The 20053-nt window shown below is 52.5% G+C and overlaps 2 protein-coding genes and 1 long non-coding RNA gene across 5 annotated transcripts; 1 reads left to right on the top strand and 2 right to left on the bottom strand.

Moving 5' to 3' along the window:
- Positions 1 to 583: 583 nt before the first annotated feature.
- On the bottom strand, positions 584 to 7554 carry PGAM5 (PGAM family member 5, mitochondrial serine/threonine protein phosphatase). Of its 2 annotated transcripts, none has more exons than XM_036276359.1 (6): positions 7322 to 7554; positions 4971 to 5149; positions 3627 to 3752; positions 3457 to 3545; positions 3201 to 3334; positions 584 to 1615 (listed from the first exon to the last, which is right to left on the bottom strand). In XM_036276359.1, exons 1-6 carry the CDS (start codon positions 7510 to 7512, stop codon positions 1465 to 1467), a joined length of 870 nt encoding a protein of 289 aa, XP_036132252.1. In that variant the 5' UTR covers positions 7513 to 7554; the 3' UTR covers positions 584 to 1464. The 2 variants fall into 2 exon arrangements, with proteins under 2 accessions (XP_036132252.1, XP_036132253.1); XM_036276360.1 differs by having other exon boundaries at positions 3201 to 3331; positions 7322 to 7512.
- A 134-nt stretch (positions 7555 to 7688) lies between these two features.
- Positions 7689 to 16556, top strand: LOC118640219. 2 transcript variants are annotated; one of them, XR_004961339.1, is made up of 3 exons: positions 7689 to 7791; positions 8393 to 8863; positions 16373 to 16556. It is a non-coding gene; the product is annotated as an uncharacterized LOC118640219 (long non-coding RNA). The 2 variants fall into 2 exon arrangements; XR_004961340.1 differs by lacking the exon at positions 16373 to 16556 and adding an exon at positions 9980 to 10016.
- Positions 10226 to 19879, bottom strand: PXMP2 (peroxisomal membrane protein 2). The gene is made up of 5 exons (XM_036277119.1): positions 19710 to 19879; positions 18213 to 18326; positions 16551 to 16713; positions 12489 to 12608; positions 10226 to 10530 (listed from the first exon to the last, which is right to left on the bottom strand). Exons 1-5 carry the CDS (start codon positions 19829 to 19831, stop codon positions 10462 to 10464), a joined length of 588 nt encoding a protein of 195 aa, XP_036133012.1. The 5' UTR covers positions 19832 to 19879; the 3' UTR covers positions 10226 to 10461.
- Between the last annotated feature and the right edge of the window lie 174 nt (positions 19880 to 20053).

Raw genomic sequence — 20053 nt, 5'->3', positions numbered from 1 at the left:
CTATCCTCATTTTTTTGGATTCTTTTTTCTTTTTGCTGTTCTGATTGGGTGTTTTTTGCTTCCTTATATTCCAAATTGATGGTTTGCTTCTTGGCTTTACCTACTCTACTATTGAATCTGTGTAGATTATACCTTATTTCAGTTAGTGCTTCCTTCATTTCTGACTGTGCCTCCTTCATTTCTGACTGGTCCTTTTTTATGCTCTTGAGGCCCTCACTAAGTTCACTGAGGTTCTTACTAAGTTCATTGAGCATCCTTATAAGCATCTATTAGGTTGCTTATCTCTATTTCATTTAGTTCTTTTCCTGGGGTTTTGTTCTGTTCTTTCATTTGGGACTTGTTTCTTTGTCTCCTCATTTTGGCTGCCTCCGTGTGTTTGTTTCAGTGTATTACTTAACGAGAGGTATGGGACTATCTGAGACCAGATGCTGCTTGTTTGAAAGAATTTAGGAAAACCTTAAGCAGGATCCAAGACAGGCCAATCCTATGGTAAAGCAACTGGCAACAGCTTGGGTGGGCCTGAAAGCTGGGTGGCTTCCTGTTTTCCTTAAAACACCAAAATTAGTACTTTGAAAACCAGTAAAATAAAATTTTATTTTGTAGTTGTTTCCAAAGTTGACAGAGAAATAGATCAAATATCCCATTTAGTTGCACTGACTGCAGAAAATGTTCATAACCACTTGATAGAAATTGTACTGTTTTTATAAAAAGATAATTTGGGATGGATACATCATGTCCAAACATTCTAATCCATAAGCATCAAGGTTTGACAGCCAGAAGCAAACACAGAACGAGCTGTCAGATATTTTACTTAAACAGGACTCTCCTGGGCTGTCCACCTGGCCCCTCCCCCATGAGACCAGCAGGTTTCATCCCCTCCCTCACCTGCCCAGGTGCTCCTGTGTGTCAGGAGAGGCCTAATAACACAGGTGAGTTCAGATTCAACAGTGTCAGGGGTGCATGACTTTGGAGTGAGACACTGGTTTTCTATGTGAGAACCCAGCAGAAAATCTCTAATTGACAGACAAATATTGAAGTGACAAAGGGTTTTAAGAAATGAAAAGACTATGCCAAGAAAAATAAGTTATGAATGGAAGTGCTGGACCCTCCTCCAAGTCCCTGTTGCCCAACAGGCTTTGCTGAGAGAGACTCAAGGGGTCGTGTGGCCAGCTGTGGATCTGCAGTGGTCCCCGCAGTGGCAGCCGAGGCCTCCCTGAACCCCACAGGCTCGTCCCAGTGGACGAGACTGAAGCAGGGAACTGGGTGAAAGGGCCAGGCTGGTCTGGCCTGGACGTGCCTTTTCCATCCTGGGCCAGAAGGAAGGACTGGAAAGCGGCGTTTTAGACACTTCAGTGCCCGTCACCTGGTCCTGAAGAAAGGAAGTGATCCCAGTGCAGCCTGTGGAGGGGACGGAGGCAAGGCGTCTGTGTCTGTGTTCTTGGCAGCTCCCATGCCAGGGGGGCCTCAGGAGCGGGAGATCTTGTCAGGAGGCATGAACCCGGTGTCCCCAAGGGCCCTGAGCGCCACGCGACCATCAGGCCGGACCACCAGGTGGGTGATGCTGCCATTGTTGAGGGAGAGGCGGAGCCAGCCTTCTGGAGGGAACTGCAGTGCCCTGGGGGGTTAGAAAGAACGTGCTGGAGGGGACTTGAAGAGCTACCAGCCCCCAATCTGCAGACCAGACAGACCCTAGGCCGACAGGCCGATGCCCAGCTGACGCCATCTATGGGACAGGGTTAGCCTGCACAGGTGTCAGAGACACCCCAGTTCCCTCTAAGAGCACACAATCTGTTTCCAGTGAGACAAAGACGGGCTGGGGCAGCCCCCAATACAGCAAAACACACGCAGAGCCTCCCCCAGGGGCCACAGGGCAGTGACAGCCCACAACCCTGTAGCATTTCCATGCTCAAAGGAACGCTGCTAAGCAGTCCAGCATTACTGGTCATCAGCATCCTCTATGCCCAGATCTCGGTGGGGACAAGAAGCATTGCCTGGCTTACGTGCCATGCATTTTGTCAACATAAAGGAATAACCTTCATGCTCCTTAAACTCTGTCGCCCTCACTGTCCTCAGAGCGTCTGTCCTAAGTTAGCCAGCAAAGTGCCCTCAGTCACGATGGAGAGGCTTTGGTTCTGGCCCTGGAGGTAACACAGGTCAGCTCCACTCCAAGCCCCTGAGCACTCCTCGTGCACTTTCAGCAGGGAGTCACCTAGCAGCAACAGCTTAGGTCAACCCTGTCCCAGGATATGGAATGATGCTGTGTCTACACAGTACAGCAGCCACCCAGGCGCTACCCTCAGGTGCCCGGAGCAGCAGTGGGGTGCCCCAAGGAATACACACGCGCCAGCATAGGAGCTTCGAGGCTGCGCCTCCCGAGCATTTGAGCTGGAGTACGGAGCCCAGGGGCCCTCCCGTCCCCAGCAGCACTGGTCTAGCTGGGAGCCCCGAGTGAGCCAGGGTTCCTGGGCCTCTCACTAGGGCTGTGCATATGGCATCGGAGGGGTGATGGTCCCTTAGAGCCCCTGCCACAGGCCTAGGGGTCAAGCATGGTGAGTGGAGGCCTCAGGCAGCTAGCTGTGCTGTGTCCTGTCCTGCCAGACTCGTCACGAGAAGGGGAACCCCTCAGCGATGGGAGTGACTGACAGACACTTTCTAATGGATTGTGGGCGGGGGTGCCAGTTACTTTAAATACTCAAGCACCCAGCTGGCATCCCCAACTCTAGGCCCTGTGACAGGCAGCGGCAGCTCAGGGCTGGTGTCACAAGAGCTCTGGAACTTCCTGTGGAGCCAGGAAGGACACCGAGGCCCGGAAGGAGCTCTCGATGACCAGTGCTGGAGCAATGGAGCAGCAAGATGACCAACAAGGTGGATGAGATCCAGCATAAAACAAAGATCCAAGAGCTCACCTGATACAAGCACACGGAGCAGTCAGCTCCTGCTCTGAACTAAGTTACTGGAGCCCTGTGGCAGGGATGCAGGCACTGCTGTCACCGGGGAAAGGACGACTGTGCAGTGACGAGCCCAGCGCACATAGCGCCTTCACCCAGGGACCATGCTCGCATTGCCTGGGACCTGTGCTACTGCTGCAAGAACACGACCACAGGAATCTCCAATGAAACATGTTCCAGCAGACACGGGGCCTCCAGGACATGACGGCCAAAGAGGCAGGGGAGGAGGCTAAAGGCGCCAAGGACCCTCACCGGCACACGATGTAGCGGATCACGTTGGCATGGCAGATGAAGATCTCATAACTGTCCTCCTGCTGCTTGGCATCTGCCCGGTGGATGTAGTTCCGGAAGGCGGCCTCGATCCTGGCTCCGTCTTCGTAATACTGCTGGGGGCAGAGTGAGGCATCTAAGCCTGGAGACAGCCAGCCCGAGTACAGGGAGCAGGGGGAACTGCCCAGGGTAGAGGGTCAGCAAGAGACAAGGAGGAGACCATCGTGGGGAGTTTTACCACAGCCTCTGGCTTCCAGTGAGACACAGGTGGGTCAGGCTCGATGGGGGCGCCTTCCCTCAACAGGTCTGTGCTGACCGTGGATACACCTGTGGAGCAGCAGGGACTCAGCCTACTAACTCCGTGTGTCCCTTCAGGCTGCCGAGGGACCCGGGGATGCCCGCACTCACCTGGCAGGTGTTTGCTGATGATGTCCGTGGTTTCTACTGCGCGGGTCATGGAGGAATGCACAATTTTATTAAACTTCAACCCCAAGCTTGCAAGTCGGAGACCAGTTAGCTCAGCCTGTTCACGACCTTGAAGGTAAAACACGGAGAATTACATGCTGCTGGAGTCCCCTCTGTTTACCCCACAAATACTTCAGTCCTTACCAAGTACCCTTGCGGTCAGGGGACAAGGACAGACCCTCCTGGTGGCCAGGTATCGAAGAGATAAAACAACGAGACTATCTAGTTCCCTTCAGCCCCGTGCAGAAAAAACATTAAAAACAATGACAAAAGTACAGGATCTCCAATGTCTGGGTGGGGTCCGGCCTACCGTTGCTGAGTCCCTCACATCACTCACTCAACTTTGTATAAAGATTGAGTCTCGAACACCTGTGACCTGTTGGCTGTGCGAGCACCACAGAGGTGAACACGGAGAGCCGATGACCCCAGCATCACAAGCACAGACTGTGCAGAAGCAAGTGCCTATTTTAAACACATCCAGTGGAAGCACCCCCAGGACATGTTTCAGCGGCACAGTGACACCCGTGGATGCGGCTTCACATCCCACTTCTGTACCGGGAACCAGAGCAAGGAGAGGGGCACAGTGGTTGGAGAGGCCGCCAACCCTTCTACTACCTGAATTTTTAATACGTGCACCAACGGGGAATATCCCATTCAACAAAAAAATATCTAAAATGTAAACACTACCTCAGAGCACCCTGCACATGCCTTCCCAGGAATCTCTGCGGGTGCGCCAGCTCAGGGCACAAGGTCCAGGGGGGACACAAGGTCCAGGGGGGGCGCACCCACCGCACTGTCACTTGGCAAGAGCATCCCTCTGCCAGGCGGGTGGCTGGAGCTGCCATCACTCAATTGCATCAGTTTACCCTTGCGAAGCAAACTCTGAACACAGATTTACACATGCGGTGCCCCCCTGCAGGCCTCTGGGAGACACTGAGCCCCTGCTGAGGTCTGTAGATGTCATCACCTGCGGCAAGACACACTGCGCAGACAACCTTGTTTACTTGCCCTGCAGACACTGCATTTTTTACAAGTTGAAGGCAAGACCCTCCACCAGCAAAAAAATTACAACTGGCTTTACTGCTGTGGTCTGGAACCACACCCACAGTATCTCCAAGGTCTGCCTGTAATATATTTTTTTAAGTTGAGTACGTTTCAAAGTCTGTCTTGTGTTGGAGGCTGATAATTACCAATAATGACATTGCTTGAAACTGGGCCAAGGGTCCCTGACACAGGTCCAAGGAGAGCAGTCTTAGGAGTCATTTGGGACTGGGCCCAGCCACATACCCAGGGGTGTCAGGGTGCGGTCCTTGTCCCGGGAGGCGTCCACGTGGTACTGGGAGTGCCTGATGAGGAAGATGTGCCGCGTGGCCTTGGCTTTGCAGTGGTCTATCCTGGACGTCACATCGTCGTCTCCAGAGTCCAGGTTCCTCTTCCGCAGGTTGACCAGGGAGAGTGGTTCCCGCCTGGTGATGAAATAGGGGACAGTATGTCCTTGTGACCCTTCTTCACATGTCACCCTTGACGGTCTTTCTGCCCTGGGAAAGCACAGGAAGGAGCCAATGCCTTCGTCCACCCCAGAGCTGAGTGCCAGGCCTACTGTGGGTGACCAGACTGGGAGCAGGATACGTGAAGCCCTTGTGCAACTGTTCCCAGGGACAGACAGCAAACAGCAGGGTGACCAGGGGCAGAAACAAAGCCAGGTAACAGGAAGGCATGGCTGTGGGAGGGCAGCCAGAACTACCCCATGAAGAGAACACTGAGGCTGAGTCTGGACCTGAGCTTGCTGTCCATGTGGCTACTTAAATTCAAAATAATAAAAATGAAATAAAATTGAAGTTCCACTTCCCTAGTCACACCGAACACATTTTATTTCCTCACCCAAGGACATTTTCTTTTTTCTTTTTGCCTTTATCTTCACATAGAGCGAGAGAGAGGGAGAGAGAGAAACACCGATTTGAGAGGGACATCGAGTGGCTACCACCAGCACAACCCCAACCAGGGCTGGGGACAAACTGCAACCGAGGTACATGCCCTTAACGAGAACTGAACCTGGGACCCTCTGGTCCATGGGCCGACGCTCTAACCGCTTTGCCAAATCGACCAGGGCCTGAGCACATTTTAAATGCTCAGTAGCACATGGGACTGTGGAAAGGAAACAGTCCCGTGGTCATGGAACACACTGGATGGCACCTTGGAATGTTACAAAATGATGGGAAAAGCAGGGACGCAGCAGCAAAGCCGCAAAGAAGCAAGGTGTGATGGCCGGCATGCCTGGTGCCTCAGAGCCGAGTCCATGGAAACTGAACGTCTGTGATACTGGCAGTGCAGGGCCACATACTCAGCTGGGAAGGGCTCTGGGGCAGCAGTGGTGACTGTAGGGCTCTGCCTGGGCCGGGTGAGCCCATGGTGCCTGGAACAGCCAGGCTGTGATGCTGCAGTGGCAGGTGAGTGGGAGCTTCAGGCACAGACCAGGAGCCCGCCCTGGACCAGGTTCCCAGGAAGAGGCTGCAGATGTGGAATTTTCCAGCACGGACAGCCCCCCTTCCATGAATCTAGGCTTCAACCTCAGAGTGGACCTGTTTTCTCAAAAAGCCCCAAGACATTCAGAAGATTGTTCTGATGTCTAAAAAAGAGAAGATAGCTCCGGTCTAATCATGAGAAACAGACAAATCTCAACTGAGGAACATCTACAGACTGTCAAGGTCATCAAAACAAAAAAGTAAGAATCTGTCCCAGCCAAGAGGAGTCCGAGGGAACTGTCCCATGGGACTCTAGAAGAAAAGTTGACCTGGGTTGTTGTGACCAATGTGCCACACTGATGTAAGATGTTAGTAACAGAAAAAATCAGGTGTGGAGTACACAGGAACTGTCATCTCTGCAATTTTCCTGCAAATCTAATACTATTAAAAAATAAGTTTATCGTTTAAAAATTAAAGGTTAAAATAAAGAATCTTTATTTCATTCCTGATATAATCAGGCTAAGAATAAACGTGTTTTGTGCCCCTCACCCAGCAAAGTGTCCAACGGGAGCCGGGACCGTTTGTCCAGGGGAAACACAACACCAGCAACCTCGTAATTGTAAACGTCTAAGCAGGCACATGGGAAAGGTAGGAAAACACGGGTGACGTTTCAGTGTCTCACTTTATTTAACCCGATGTATCACAAATACTCTCGGCACACAAGTACCCACACGTCCGCACTGCTTTGGTTTTCAACCAACAGGAAAGGAAACTGAACATGGTCTGCTCACAGGAGCACCTTTCAAGCGCTCAATGGGACACGTGGCTGGGGCCGGGGCCGGACCCAAGGTCCCAGGGGCGGCTGCTGGTCGCGTCCCTGCGCGTCGTCCGGCAGCGCCCCCGAGGCCGCTCCCGCACCCACGCGCCTCCGCTCAGCGCTGGGACGGCCGACGGGCTCCAATCGGAGTCGGAGCCGAGGGGGAAACCGCAGGGACCGCCCACCGCGAGGGCCAAGCCCTCTGCCCAGAACCGAAAATGCCCACTGTCCCGCTTCCACGTACGCGTTCCTCAACACGACCCCGGGGACGAGCGCCCCACGTCACAGCCGGGGACGCCGCGCGGGGCTCGCGCGCCCTGCCGAGCCGACCGCGGCAGACCGAGCACAGCGGCACGCACCTGTCCCAGTTGGGGTCCCAGACGCCGGGCCCGGGGCGCCCGGCCCCCGCCCACGCCGGCTGCTCGACCACGCGCGGCTCCGCGTCCCCGCCCGCACGGGGCTTTCCCACCGCCACGGCCGAGAAGAGCACGGCGGCCGAGCCCCCCGCCAGGCCACAGGCGGCCAGCTGCAGCGCCTGCCGGAACGCCATGCCTGCGGGTCCCGCGCCGCTCCGCGCACGCGCAGACGGGCGCGGACGGCGCGCCGCGAGGAGCACGCTACCTCGGACGTGCGCTTTCGGCGGGCCGGCCGTGCCGCGGAGCGGAAGTCCCGCCTCCTGGGACGCCCGGGCCGCGGGGGCCGCCGGGACCTCTGCCTTCCGGAACTAGGCGCAGCTCCGCGGTGAGCGACGGTTCTGCGACCCTCCCTCCCCGCACTGTCGGCCGAAGGTCCGAGTGCCAGTCACTCCCGCCCTGGAGCGCGAGTGGAGGTGAGAACTGGGGCTCTGTTTAGCGAACTGTGAAACCCCGCGGGGCCTGCCTCGCTTCTGCCGGAGTGAGGTTCACGCAGGAGCCGTCCTCGACCACCCACGTGCGAGCGCGGGGCGGGAAGCGGCCTCGCTCTCGGCTGGCGCCGCCCCGCCCCGCCCCGCGCCGCCCCGCGCCGCCCCGCGCAGTCCCGCGCAGTCCCGCGCGGGCTCCGTCGGCCCGCTCAGTTCACTCGCCCGGCGGCCCCCGCGTGCAGACCGCGTCTTGAGCCCTCGTCCAGGGCCCAGGGCTGTTTCTCTCTTGGCGGTGGTGACTGATGCTGTGAACACGGTGTCAGTCTCGTGAGCCCCTGCTTTGTTTCCTTTGGGTGCATCCCCGGAAGTGGGGTTCCCGGTCATTGCAGGTTTTAAGTTAAGAAGCGACCTGATCAGCCCTGGCTGGGCGGTTAGAGCGTCGGCCGCGGAAGAAGCGGGTTCAGCTCCGGCCCAGGGGACCTACCTTGGCTGCAGTTTGTCCCCGGCCAGGTGGGCTCGTGTGGGTGGCAGCCACTCCGTGTCTCACATCGAGGTTTCTCTCTCTCTCTCCCTCCCACTCTATCTGAAGATGCAAAAATGTCCTTTGGTAAAGATAAAAGATTTGAAAAGAAAAAAATGATAAATACACAAGGACGTATCCGAGCCCACTACAAAGAGTAAATCAGTTGACAACATTTTGGAAGCTGGGAATCAAATCTTTATTGATCTGGGAAGACATCACCCGTGGCCTGTACTGAGGGAAGCCAAGAAGGAGCTCACTTAGTGGGTCTAGGAAGGTCTGGGAGGTACCGCAGCCTCGCCTCTGAGAAAGGATGGTGGGTGGGAATGAACCGGAGGCTCCCCTCTACCTCCTGCCATCGCCTGCACATGCCGTACTTCGCCTCCGTGGTGGCGGGAGAACAGAGAAACTTCCTTCCAGGGGATCTGAACCAGGCCTGGTTTGAGACACCAGGCAGCTAAGACTGGGACGCAGCGAGCCACGAGAACGCTGGCCCGTAGGCTTGTGCCTGCTCCACTGCAAACACCATCCTTCCCCCAGGTAAGAAATGAAAGGATTCCTCTGGGGAAACGCCAGCCCAAGAGCAAAGGCCTCAGTCACTGCCAACGGGCAGTTCTCAACAAAACCAAGTCCTGCCCTGGCGGGTTTGGCTCGGCGGTTAGAGCCTCGGCCTGTGGTCCAGAGAGACCTGGGTTCGGTTCCCACTAAGGGCACGTACCTCGGTTGCAGTTTCTCCCCTGTGCTGGTTGGGTCGTGCAGGTGGCAGCCACTCGATGTGTCCCTTTCATGTCGATGTTTCTTTCTCTCTCTCTCTTCCTCTCTCTCCCTCCCACTTTATCTGAACAAAAAATGGAAAAATGTCCTCGAGTGAGGATAAAAACAAAACAAAACCAAGTCCTGCTCGCTGAGCCACAGAGGGAGCCACTTGATAAGTGCAGCCCGTTCACACTGAGCTTCCAAAGATTTCCTGAGTGGCTTTCACTCAAACTGATGCACAACCAGGGATCACAGACATGTGAGGAAATCCTGACTGGGAAAGACAAAGCTCAAAAAAAGGGAAAAACGCCCTGGCCGGTTTGGCTCAGCGGTTAGAGCGTTGGCCTGCGGTCGGGAGAGACCCAGGTTCGGTTCCCGCTAGGGGCGCGTACCTCGGTTGCAGTTTGTCCCCGGCCCTGACTGGGTTGTGCGGGTGGCAGCCACTCGATGTGTCCCTTTCACGTCGATGTTTCTCTCTCTCTCCCTCTCTTTCCCTCCCACTCTATCTGAACAAAAAAAAATGGAAAAATGTCCTCCAGTGAGGATTAAAAAAAAAAAAAGGGAAAAACAAGCTCTGGTTAAATTAAAACAGCACATGGGACAAAAGAAAATTTAAAAAAATACCTAATTGAGATTCCCAGGGAAGCTGTATCCAGGACGCTAGGTGGGTACTTCCAGGAAGGAATGTTCAGAGAGTGAGAAAAGGGGTGGGAGGGTAACGGTACCTGAGCAGTGGGGGAAGAGCAGATCCGCTGAAGGTTGGCGTATACCTATCATATGGCCTCCCACACTATCAGGGTCAAGTCCTGGCCTAGAAGGGCCTTTTCCTATGGCACAGTAGTATGTAATGTGTATTTTACCATGATACTTTTTTAAATGTGTTTTGATTTTTTTTTACAGAGAAACATCAATTGGCTGCCTCCTGCACGCCCCCTACTGGAGATCGAGCCCGAAACCGGGACATGGGCCCTGACTGGGAATCAAACCGGGACCTCTCAGTCCATGGGACAAGGCTCAGTCCACTGAGCCACGCCGGCTGGACACCATGATTTATTTTTAAAGTAAAAAAAGATGTGAAGGCAGCCCTCTGATCATGCATTTCTTCCAAAGCCACAGTAGTCATTCTGAGAAAGTCACCCCCAAAAAGGCTACATTATAGTTTATTGTGACCCTTCTTTACGTATTTTAAGTTTCTGGGCAGCACCACCCAAATTCAACTACTGCCTTTTAAAAATACAAGTTTCTGACACTAAGAGATTGCTGTTTCTCCACCAGTCACATGGTCTAGAGTCAGATTAGTCCTGTTAGTGCTCGCCCTGGGCAGGTGAGTGTCCCCCCTGATGCAGCTCAGCAGTGTGCATGACGTTCCCTCCAGATCATGCTCACTTCTCCAGGGAGGCCAGGTAGGCATACCAGAAGAGAGCTACCAGGTTTGCAAACAGCACCCGGAACTGCAGAGAAAACACAAGCTGAAGTAAGTGCAAGGCCCTGACAGCGCTTACCAGACACCAGTCCCTGGGGCAGGGTTCATCCACTGGTGGGTCCAGCGCCCACTATCATGTTCACAGTAACAGTCACCTCCTCTCATCTCATCATAAAGCCCTTCTCTGCTGACACCTGAGCCCCTACCTCCCATTAGGGCAGCAGTGCCCATCTCCTTAAGATCGGACTGTGCTAACTTCATATCCTCCTCCTGCCCTCTCCCAACTATCATTTCTCCCCACTTCTTCACCTACCCACCGCTCAGTTCACAGCAATCTGGTTTTAGCCCCAAAGAGCTACTGAAATTGCTCCTGAAAAGGTCACCCATAAGGTCATTGTTTTAGCAGATGGAAACTAACTGCCTTTCATTCCAACATAGCGCTGGTTGTCGTGGTCTCCGCAGGGGCTTCTGCTAAGGAATGGGGGTGGGGGGTGCGGGTCACAGAGTCTGTTCCTCCCTCCACCTACCATCCTTTCAATGTAGCTGTTTCCCAAGGGGCTTCTGCCGTAGTCTCCCTCCTCTCTCTAAAATGGGTGTATCCCTGGCAGGGTGGGTCAGTTGGTTAGTGTTGTCCTGTGCACAGAAGGGTCTCGGGTTCAATTCCCTGTTGGGATACCCACAATCCCTGGTGGGGTATGTAAGGGAAGCAACCAACTGATCAATGTTTCTCTCTGCATCTCCCTTTCTCTCCCTAGAAGCAAAGAAAAACATATCCTTGGGTGAGGATTAAAAAAAATTTAAACAGGTGGAAACCAGCCTTCACAAGCTATCGACTCAAATGGCGTGCAAAAAAGTGTTAGCAAGGCAGGCCTCAGACTGCTGTCCTGGAAGGCCTGATAATATCAGGGGTCCCACCTTTGCCCACTTGATAAGAATGGCTCCTGGTCTGCCGGCCAGTGTGGCTCAGTGATTGTTGTCCTATGCACTGAGGTCAGTGGTTTGATTCCTAGTCAGGGCACATGCTCTGGTTGCAGCTCGATCCCCAGTATGGGGCGTGCAGGAGGCAGCCCATCGATGTTTCTCATCCATGTTTATCTCTCTCCCCTTCTCCCTTCCTGTCTAAAAAAAATCAGTGATAATAAGAGAACGGCTCCCAGTGCCTAGCCTGCTTGCAAACCGCCTGCTCTCCTCTGCAGCCTGGCATTTTGGTCCGCGCAGGCAGAGTTACCTACTTGACCAGCCCCCAGTTTTAACCCTGGACACTGGGCGTATGATGGGCTTTCCTGGGCAGAAACATGGCCTCCATGTTGCTGCATTTTGTTGGTGGGCAATAGCTTGCTATGCGGCCGTCACAGCAGGAAAGGAGGTAGGAAACCTGCAGTGGATTTCTAGGACCCAGCTGTAGATCCTTGTTTGCTGCGTGGCTGTTATCAACCTGGGCCGAGCCGTGCTAGCAGATTTTCTTCCAGAAAGTGGCCCTGGGAGTTTGCTAGCAAATTTTCTTCCAGAAAGTGGCCCTGGGAGTTGGACGCACAAGGACTGTACTTGGGCAGACAGTAGATGAGGCTGGGTCTGACCAGCAGGTGTTCTCATCAGCATTGGTGCAACCAATCCGCACCAAGCCCCGCCCCACGCTCAGGTGTAGCTGTAAGGTCACTTAAGTGACGCCTCCCTGCTGCTGCTCTGCACCTGCGTGCGCGCTCGGCCGCAACTCGGGAACGCCTCATCCCAAGGAAACCCGCGTGATGTCCCCGGACTAGGCCTTTCTATAGATGTTGCGGGACAAATTCATGAATATGAACACTCGTTCGGGAGCCCCGCTGCTGTGCTTTGGCCCCGGATCCAGACCTTAAGCATTCCGGAACCTGGGTGACACCCAGGCACGAGAAAACAAAGATTGTTGCAAGGGGGAAAACTGGGCTGATGGGAAACGGCCTTTGGTGGAGGCTGACACCCTGTGGTCCTGCGCCCTGCGGGCGGCCTCACCTGCAAGGGGACGTAGTTGACATTAATGAACTGCACTGGGGTCCAGACGCGCCAGTTCATCTGCAGCGCCGGCCAGAACGCGCTCCTCACCTTGGCGGCGCCGGCGGCCGCGTCTCCACCCTGAAAAGGAGGGAAACGCAGACAGTGAGCGAGCCCCACCGCCCTCAGGCTGCGATTGGAGCACCAAGACCAGGGGGCCCCCAAACCTAACGCAGTGGGGCTTTTTCAGCTGTAGACTGTTTCCTTTAAACGTGGACGGCACACGTGTGCGCTATGAGCGGTGCATCTGTAAGGAGCTCACCATCCAGTTAGGAGATCCCCCCAAAAGTGAGCACAGCTCACACTGGGTGACATTTGTCCACGCCCCTTGTCCAGAGCCGACCTGATGGCTCTACCCACCTGAACTGCTACTATGGCTCAGCTGTCAGTTCTTTCCGAAATAATCTCCAAACCCTGGAGGGGTAACTCAGTTGGTTAGAGCATCCTCCTCATATGCCAGGGTTTCTGGTATGATCTCCCATTAGGGCACATACAAAAGGCAACCAGTGAATGCACGAGTAAGTGGGACAACAAATCAATGTCTGTCTTTCCCTCCCCTTTCCTCTCTCAAAAGCAATTTTAAAAATAAAAATTTGGCCTGGTGGTGTGGCTCTGTGGTTGAGCGTCCTGGGTTCAGTTCCCAGTCAGGGCACAGGCCCAGGCTGTGGGCCAAAATCCCCAGTGGCGGGCATGTAGAAGGCGGCCAATCAGTGTTCTCTCTCTCTCATTGTTTCTGTCTCTCTCAAATTAAGAAAGAAAATTTTTAATTCAAAACAATCTCCAAAGTTGATGCATTTCATACCAAACCTTGTCAATTTTTTAAAAATGGACCCCAATAAATTGATTTAAAATATCCCCTAGAAGAATAAATGCGTAACAGCCGCCTTGAAAAGGATAACGAGGGAGACCTACCTTACCACAGATTTAAAATACTATAAAATATGATGATGAAGAGTCTGTAGCAACAGCCAAAGAAAGAATAGAAATGAATAGAATCAATCAGAAGAACAGAGTCCAGATAATGGCCTATATATATGGGAATATAATTAGTCAGTGATTCAAAATACAGGGAATTGTTAAATCAGTGGTCATGAGACAATTTGTATTTAAGTGGAAAAGAGAAGTATGTATCCCACTAGAAATAAGAATGAAACCATGAGAACACTAGAGGAAAGTGCAGAATATTTCTTTTATCTTTCAGTTTACCAAAATGTACAGAATAAAATCCCAAGAGTAGAAGATAGAATATTCCCAATGTCTTCCGTTAAGGAAGCCCACAAAGGAAACAATAATAGATCTGAATACCTGCATTTTAGACACTCCTATATGGAGAAAGGCTTTAAAAAGCTTCATTTATAGAACTTAAAATTTTTAACTATATGATGTTAAAAGACAAAGGCCTAAAAAATGGGGAAAATATCTGTAACTTGTAGTTGGTACAGGATTGATATCCTTAATATAAACAAATGTACAAATTAGTAAGGAGAAAGCAAGCACTGTAATAGAAAATGAGCAAAGTTCACCAAAGAAATAGATAAGCATATAAAAAGGTGTTCACCTTCATAGATAGATATAAAACATTTTTCATCTATCAGATTGCAAACGATGTAAAAGAAAAACAATCAGCCCAGCTAATGTGGCTCAGTGGTTGAGCATCAACCCTGCACTAAGAAGTCGCAGGTTTGGTTCCTGGTCAGGGCACATGCCCAGGTTGTGGGCCTGATCCCCAGTGAGGGGCATGCAGGAGGCGGCCAATCGATGTTCTCTCTCATCAATGTTTCTATCTCTCTCTCCCTTCCTCTCTCTCTAAAAATCAATGAAGGGGAAATTTTTTTTAAAAAGAAAAACACAATCACAAGTGTCAAGAGTGTGAGAAGTGAACTTCACAAGAAAAAAGCCATAAGGGCGGAGAGCACTGAGGTCACAAAGCCTGGCTCCGGACTCACATCGCAGGAACCACACTAGGCCAGTGACCACCCCTGTGCCTCAGCTTCCTCAGCGTGTAATGGGGTAGACAGGAGGCCAAAGTGACAGGAAGCGCTCCAGGCAGGGCTCAGGGCAAGGAAGGTGCTCAGTGAATGTCAGCTGCTGTTCTGCATCACAAATGAGGGTGACCTTTTTGGACAATGGTTTTAGGAATTAACCAAACAGGAATTCTTACACAAAAGGGACAGGCACATGGTGGAATGCTATAACATGAGGTCTGTGATAAAAAATGCGGGATGTGGCTGGTGTTGCTCAGTGGTTGAGTGTTGACCCTGCACCAAGAGGTCGCTGGTTTGATTCCCGGTCAGGGCACATGCCCAGGTTGTGGGTCCAGTCCCCAGTGGGGGTCATGCAGGAAACAGCCAATCAATGTTCTTTCTCATCGATGTTTCTATTAATAAAGAAAAACATTTTTTTTAAACGCGAGCTGCAGCAGCCGCTGGAATGTGTGACTGAGTGTGAGGTCTAGTGCGGTCTCACGTATTTTTTTTTAATTTATTTTTTTAAGCCTCATTCGAGGATATTTTCCTCTTTATTTTCAGGTAGAGAGAGAGGGAGAGAAAGGGAGAGAGCAAGAAACATCAACATGAGAGAGACACATCGACTGGCTGCCTCCGGCACAACCCTGGCCAGGGCCAGGGGACGAACCTCAACCTAGGTACTTGCCCTTGGCTGGAATCGAACCTGGGGCTCATTGGTCCACAGGCTGATGTTCTACTGCTGAGCCAAACTGGCCAGGGCTCACATATATCATTTATGTGTTGGGTATTTTATGCACTTTGGTAACACTTTACATATATGTACAGGATTTTTGCTATTTTTTAAAAATCCTCACCTGAGGATATTTTTCCATTTATCTTCAGGAAGAGTGGGAGAGAGGGATGGAGGGAAAGAGAAACATCAATGTGAGAGAAACACATTGATTGGTTGCCTCCTGCAGGACCCCGACCAGGGCTAGGGACCAAACCGCAAATAAGGTACGTGCCCTTGACCGGAATTGAACCCACAACTCTTTGGTCTGAGGGCCAACACTCTAACTGCTGAGCCAAACTGACCAGGGCAAGGGTTTTTGCTTTTTAATGAAAATATATTCCCTTCATATTTGGAAGGAAATATAAACAGCCATGGTACCCTCACTTCTGATGTGAACACCTTTTGCTTCCTCCTGCCTTAGATTTCCCAAGGACTCCCCAAACATTTCTTTTTACTATCAGGGATTTATTAGCAATCAGTTAAGTCTAAACATCTTCCCTACTTATCCCCAGGGTCACTTTACACAAGGATATTCTCCTTAATATCAAGGATATTCAACTTGAGATGTTTCAAAATAAAACCTGAGTGAGAAGCCTTTATCTGCTGTGGTTGTTTGAAACAAATTTTAAGACAGAACATGACACTTTGGGCACAGAGCAGATGGACAGAGAGCTGGTGGTGAAGGGGTGCAGGTGCGTGAACTGGGAAGGCCTTGCGCTGGGCACATCGCAGCAGACCTGTCCCACCATGGGCTCCAACGTTAAGTCTAGTCAGTCTCTTCAGAGCCCTTAGAGTGTCCAGGCACTGAGTTAGCTCGGGCTTCTGCAACATCACTGGGGTCTGAAACTCTGGGCCACAGACCTCTTGGGCAGTCTGGAGAAGCATGTGGACCCTCTTTTCAGAATCATGTTTTATAATGTATAAAATAAACAGGACTACAGAGGAAACAATTATACTGAATACAGCTATCAAAGTCTTCAGAGAAATTTTACGACGGACTAGTGTATGTGCTTTATTAACACATTCAGTGACAAGACCTAGCAGCAAGTGCAAGGAGGGGCATAAAGGACACTCAGGGACACTAACTGATGTGATTTCCATTGCAGACCCACAGGCACGGCGAATACCACTGCTTTGCTTCCCGACGTTCATCAAGGAAAATGTGAACCTTCTATCTGAGTGTCATGAAAAGTTTGCAGACCCTCTGAATTCCATCCCCTGGTGCCGGGTTAAGAACCCCTTTGCCCAGCGAGGAGCTGTGGTAGTGCTGCAGCAGAGACCAACCTCCAGGAAGCTCATGACGACGAAGAACAACAACAGGAAGGCCGGTGCAAAGAGGAGGCGGTCCAGGAGGAGCCTCTTGACCCCTGCCCAGGGGACCTCGGGAGGGATCCAGTGCTCCATGAATAGGTAGAAGAAGTGACTCAGCGGCCCTGTGAAGAAGAACCTGAGGCCCACAGGGGTTGAGCTGGACAGCCCTTCTCAGGTCTAGGCTCACCCCCAAACACCAGGTCCCAAACCCTGCCTCGAGGCCTCAGCACTGACCACACTGGCCTGTAGTCTGACTAGAAAGCATGCTTCCTTTGAATCTGCTCCAAGCATTCTTTTGCCTCTGACAGACCAGACTCATGCCTGCCTTCAATCCGCACCATCTTCACATGGCTGACTCCTCGACACTGTTGGCTTGGAGAGGTCTTTCCTGGTTGTTCTGGATAGCGAACCCTGCTCTCTTGGCCAGTCTCTGTTCCAGGCCCCATCTGTTTTTTCTTTCAGAGCATTTATCACTACATGTCCTGATCTCATCTATGTATTATACAGTGCCCACTCTGTGCCCTGAGAAGGTAAAACCACCCCAGGACAGGATTGTGTCTGTCTGTTCACTGCTCTGTCTACAGAGCCTGAGCAGGGCCTGGATCAGAAGATGCTCAGTAATAAATAAGTGGACCCCCCAGCCCCCGGTGTTAGAGCTTCTCATCAAACCCTCTTGGGTAGTTAGCCAGGGTAGACCTGGGGCTGTGCACTGGCTGGCCCGCCCTGCTGCTCTTCATGCCAAAGTGCGCAGAGAACCAGCCCAGCCACCACATCCACTGGGACAACAGACCTGCAGCTCCTGACAATTCAGCAATAAAACAATGGGCAGGGACCCAGCAGTCTCCCAGCTTCTGACACTGAAAGTCTTTAAACAACTGGTTCTCAGTTGTCCTCTCCCACCCTGCCAGAGGACAAGAGGCCTAGAGCAGGGTGCTCAGTGGGAAAACAGAAGTCTTGAGGATGGAAACCGGCTGGTTGGGCCTCTCAGCCGATTCTGATACACTTTCCCTCTCTGGAGGGGGATGGAATTACAGCTTTAAATACATCATGGAAAAAGCTGTGATGAACGAAATTAACAATACTTACAAAAATGGTGTCTGTGAATTTTGAATTGAAAAAAAAAATCAGTTGTTGCAAAAGACTTCAAAACAATCCATCTATACAAACGCTAATGTGGGCCAGAGAACTCAGGGTGGATTTAATTGGTAAGACTCCTGAAATCTCTGTGCTTTTGCAATTCAATAAGTGGTTCAGAAACTGGACATTTTTCTAGACACCTAAGTATTTCTTTTCTGGATGTTTATGCTATGAAAATAACAAACTGGCCATGTGTGAGTCTGTTTCCCCCTTTCAGGGGTCTCTGGGTCTTGAGGTAGGATGTTAGGTTCAGGTGAGTTATCTGCTCTTAGTTCTCTCAGCCCAATGAAGAGGCCACTCCCACCCATGAAACTGAAAATAATTGTAAAACTAGAAAATAAGTGACGTTAATGTTATCCACTGTTCTGATTTTCCCCATGATTACTTCAATACTTTTTAAAATTATTTCTCCAAATCAGATTATTCCAGAAACTTGATACCTTAGTTTTGTTGTACTTAGTCTGCGGCTGGGTAAACCAGCCCCATTGTGGAACTCACCCATAAATGGCATATCTGAGAGGCCCACTGACATCTAGCTTTTGAGAGCTGTTTTCTTTTTTCCGCTTCTTAATCATCTGGGCCAGGAAGTTCCCAAGTGCTGACAAAATGCCACTGTGGACAGAGAGGTAAGAAGTAAACAGGAGCACAGCAGGGCTCTGTTCCTGCAAGGAGTTAGCAGGGTTGTTCTTAGAGCATGCTGGGGATGGGTGGAGACCAAGTCTCATCAAAGGAGCTGCAATGCAAGGTCCCTGAATCAAGGGGAGGATACTACAGAACACACACACACACACACACACAAGAGCACAGCAAGACTCCAACTTGTGGTGATACTATTCTGTAATTTTGCAAAAGATTACCAGTTGTGGGAGGGAGGTAATGGATGGGGCCCTTACCATGAAAATTTTCTGTATTTTGACTCCGGTGGTGGATAAAACCTGTCCTTGTGATAAAACTACAGAACTAAACACAAATACAGACGTGGCAAGTACAAGACAAGCTGGGAAAATCTGAACATGATCTGTGGACTGTGCCCATGCCAGTGTTCTGGTTGTGATTTTGTATTAGTTTTACAAATGTTGCCGATGGGAGAAACTGGGCAAGTGTACAAGGGATCTTCCTGTATTACTTCTTGTAACTGCATGTGAATTGACAAGTATCCCAATAAAAATGTCAGTGAAAAGATGGAGACAGGCCCAGGTGCTCCAAGGCTTGGTCTACAGCTGCCTTCCAGAAGCTGTCTCAGTGTGAGTGATAAAGACCTTGGCCTGATCCCTGGCTACTTCCTCATCCTCTCCCTTACTCACTGTTCACTTTTTCGGCGACAAGACCTTTCCACCCCATCATGGGCTGGCTCCTCCCTCAGGACCTTTGCTGTGCTGCGTCCTCTGCCAAAGAGCACTGGCTTCCCTCTGCCTCCCTCCATTCGGGACTCTGTTCAAATGTCACCTCGGTGGATGAGTTCCCCGTCTCACATGTTCACCTGCCTTTGGTCGAGTTCCTCACCAGAACGCAAGCTCCAGGAGGGTCAGGGCCTTGCCCTACCTAAGGCCCGGCACACAGGAACACGCTGTGCACACTGACGAAAGGCTGAGCGGAGCACAGCGAACGACCTCGTCCAATTAGTTCAGTGCAAGTCAAGAAGGGAGAGCGGTCTCAGAAAAGGTTCTGCGCTCGCGATCAAAGGGCGGAGCCAGCCGGCAGCCCCGCGGCGCTGGGCGGGGAAGAGAACCCGCCCCCGACCCCCGGTGCTCAGACCCCCGCCCTGGCCCTGCGCCCGGCCGCCTCGTCGGCGAGTCCTCCCGGCCCCGTGCTGCCCTGCGTCCGGCTCCCGGGCGCTCAGCTCAAGAGCCTACGAACTGCGGCTCCGAGCCGTGCACGAGCCAGCAGGTGCTGCGCTTCAGGCCCCGGGGGCTCGCTCGACGCGGAACCCCGGGGGGCGTCTCCTGCGAGGGGTGTCCGGCCGCCCCCGCCCGGCCCCGCCCGCACCGCGCCGACCTGGTGGCCGCCTTGGTGAGCACCGGGTAGAGCCGCAGGAGGCGCAGGTACTGGGCGAGCGCGCGCCGCGGCAGCGCCCCGAGCCCGGCCTCGGCCCGCAGCCTGGACGCCGCCGGCGCCATCGCCTTCGCGCACTCCGGGCGCCCACCCCGCCCCAAGTCCGCCGGGGGCTGGGCGTGGGGACCGCCAGACAGTTCCCGCCCAGCCGTGGCCCGCAGCGCTGCCCGGCACAGAGCCCGCGGTGCGCGACCCGCGCCTCCGGACACTTTTCCTCGGGTCCCTAACGGGCCGCCTCCCCTCGGGCGCCGGCGGCTATTGGAGCTCGACGCGCCTGCGCACTCCTC

Source organism: Molossus molossus, unplaced genomic scaffold (genome assembly GCF_014108415.1).
Source record: "Molossus molossus isolate mMolMol1 unplaced genomic scaffold, mMolMol1.p scaffold_m16_p_22, whole genome shotgun sequence".
Classification (NCBI taxonomy): Eukaryota; Metazoa; Chordata; class Mammalia; order Chiroptera; family Molossidae; genus Molossus; species Molossus molossus.
The sequence above is the reverse complement of the archived record's forward strand: the minus strand, read 5'-3'. Positions and strand labels throughout refer to the sequence as shown.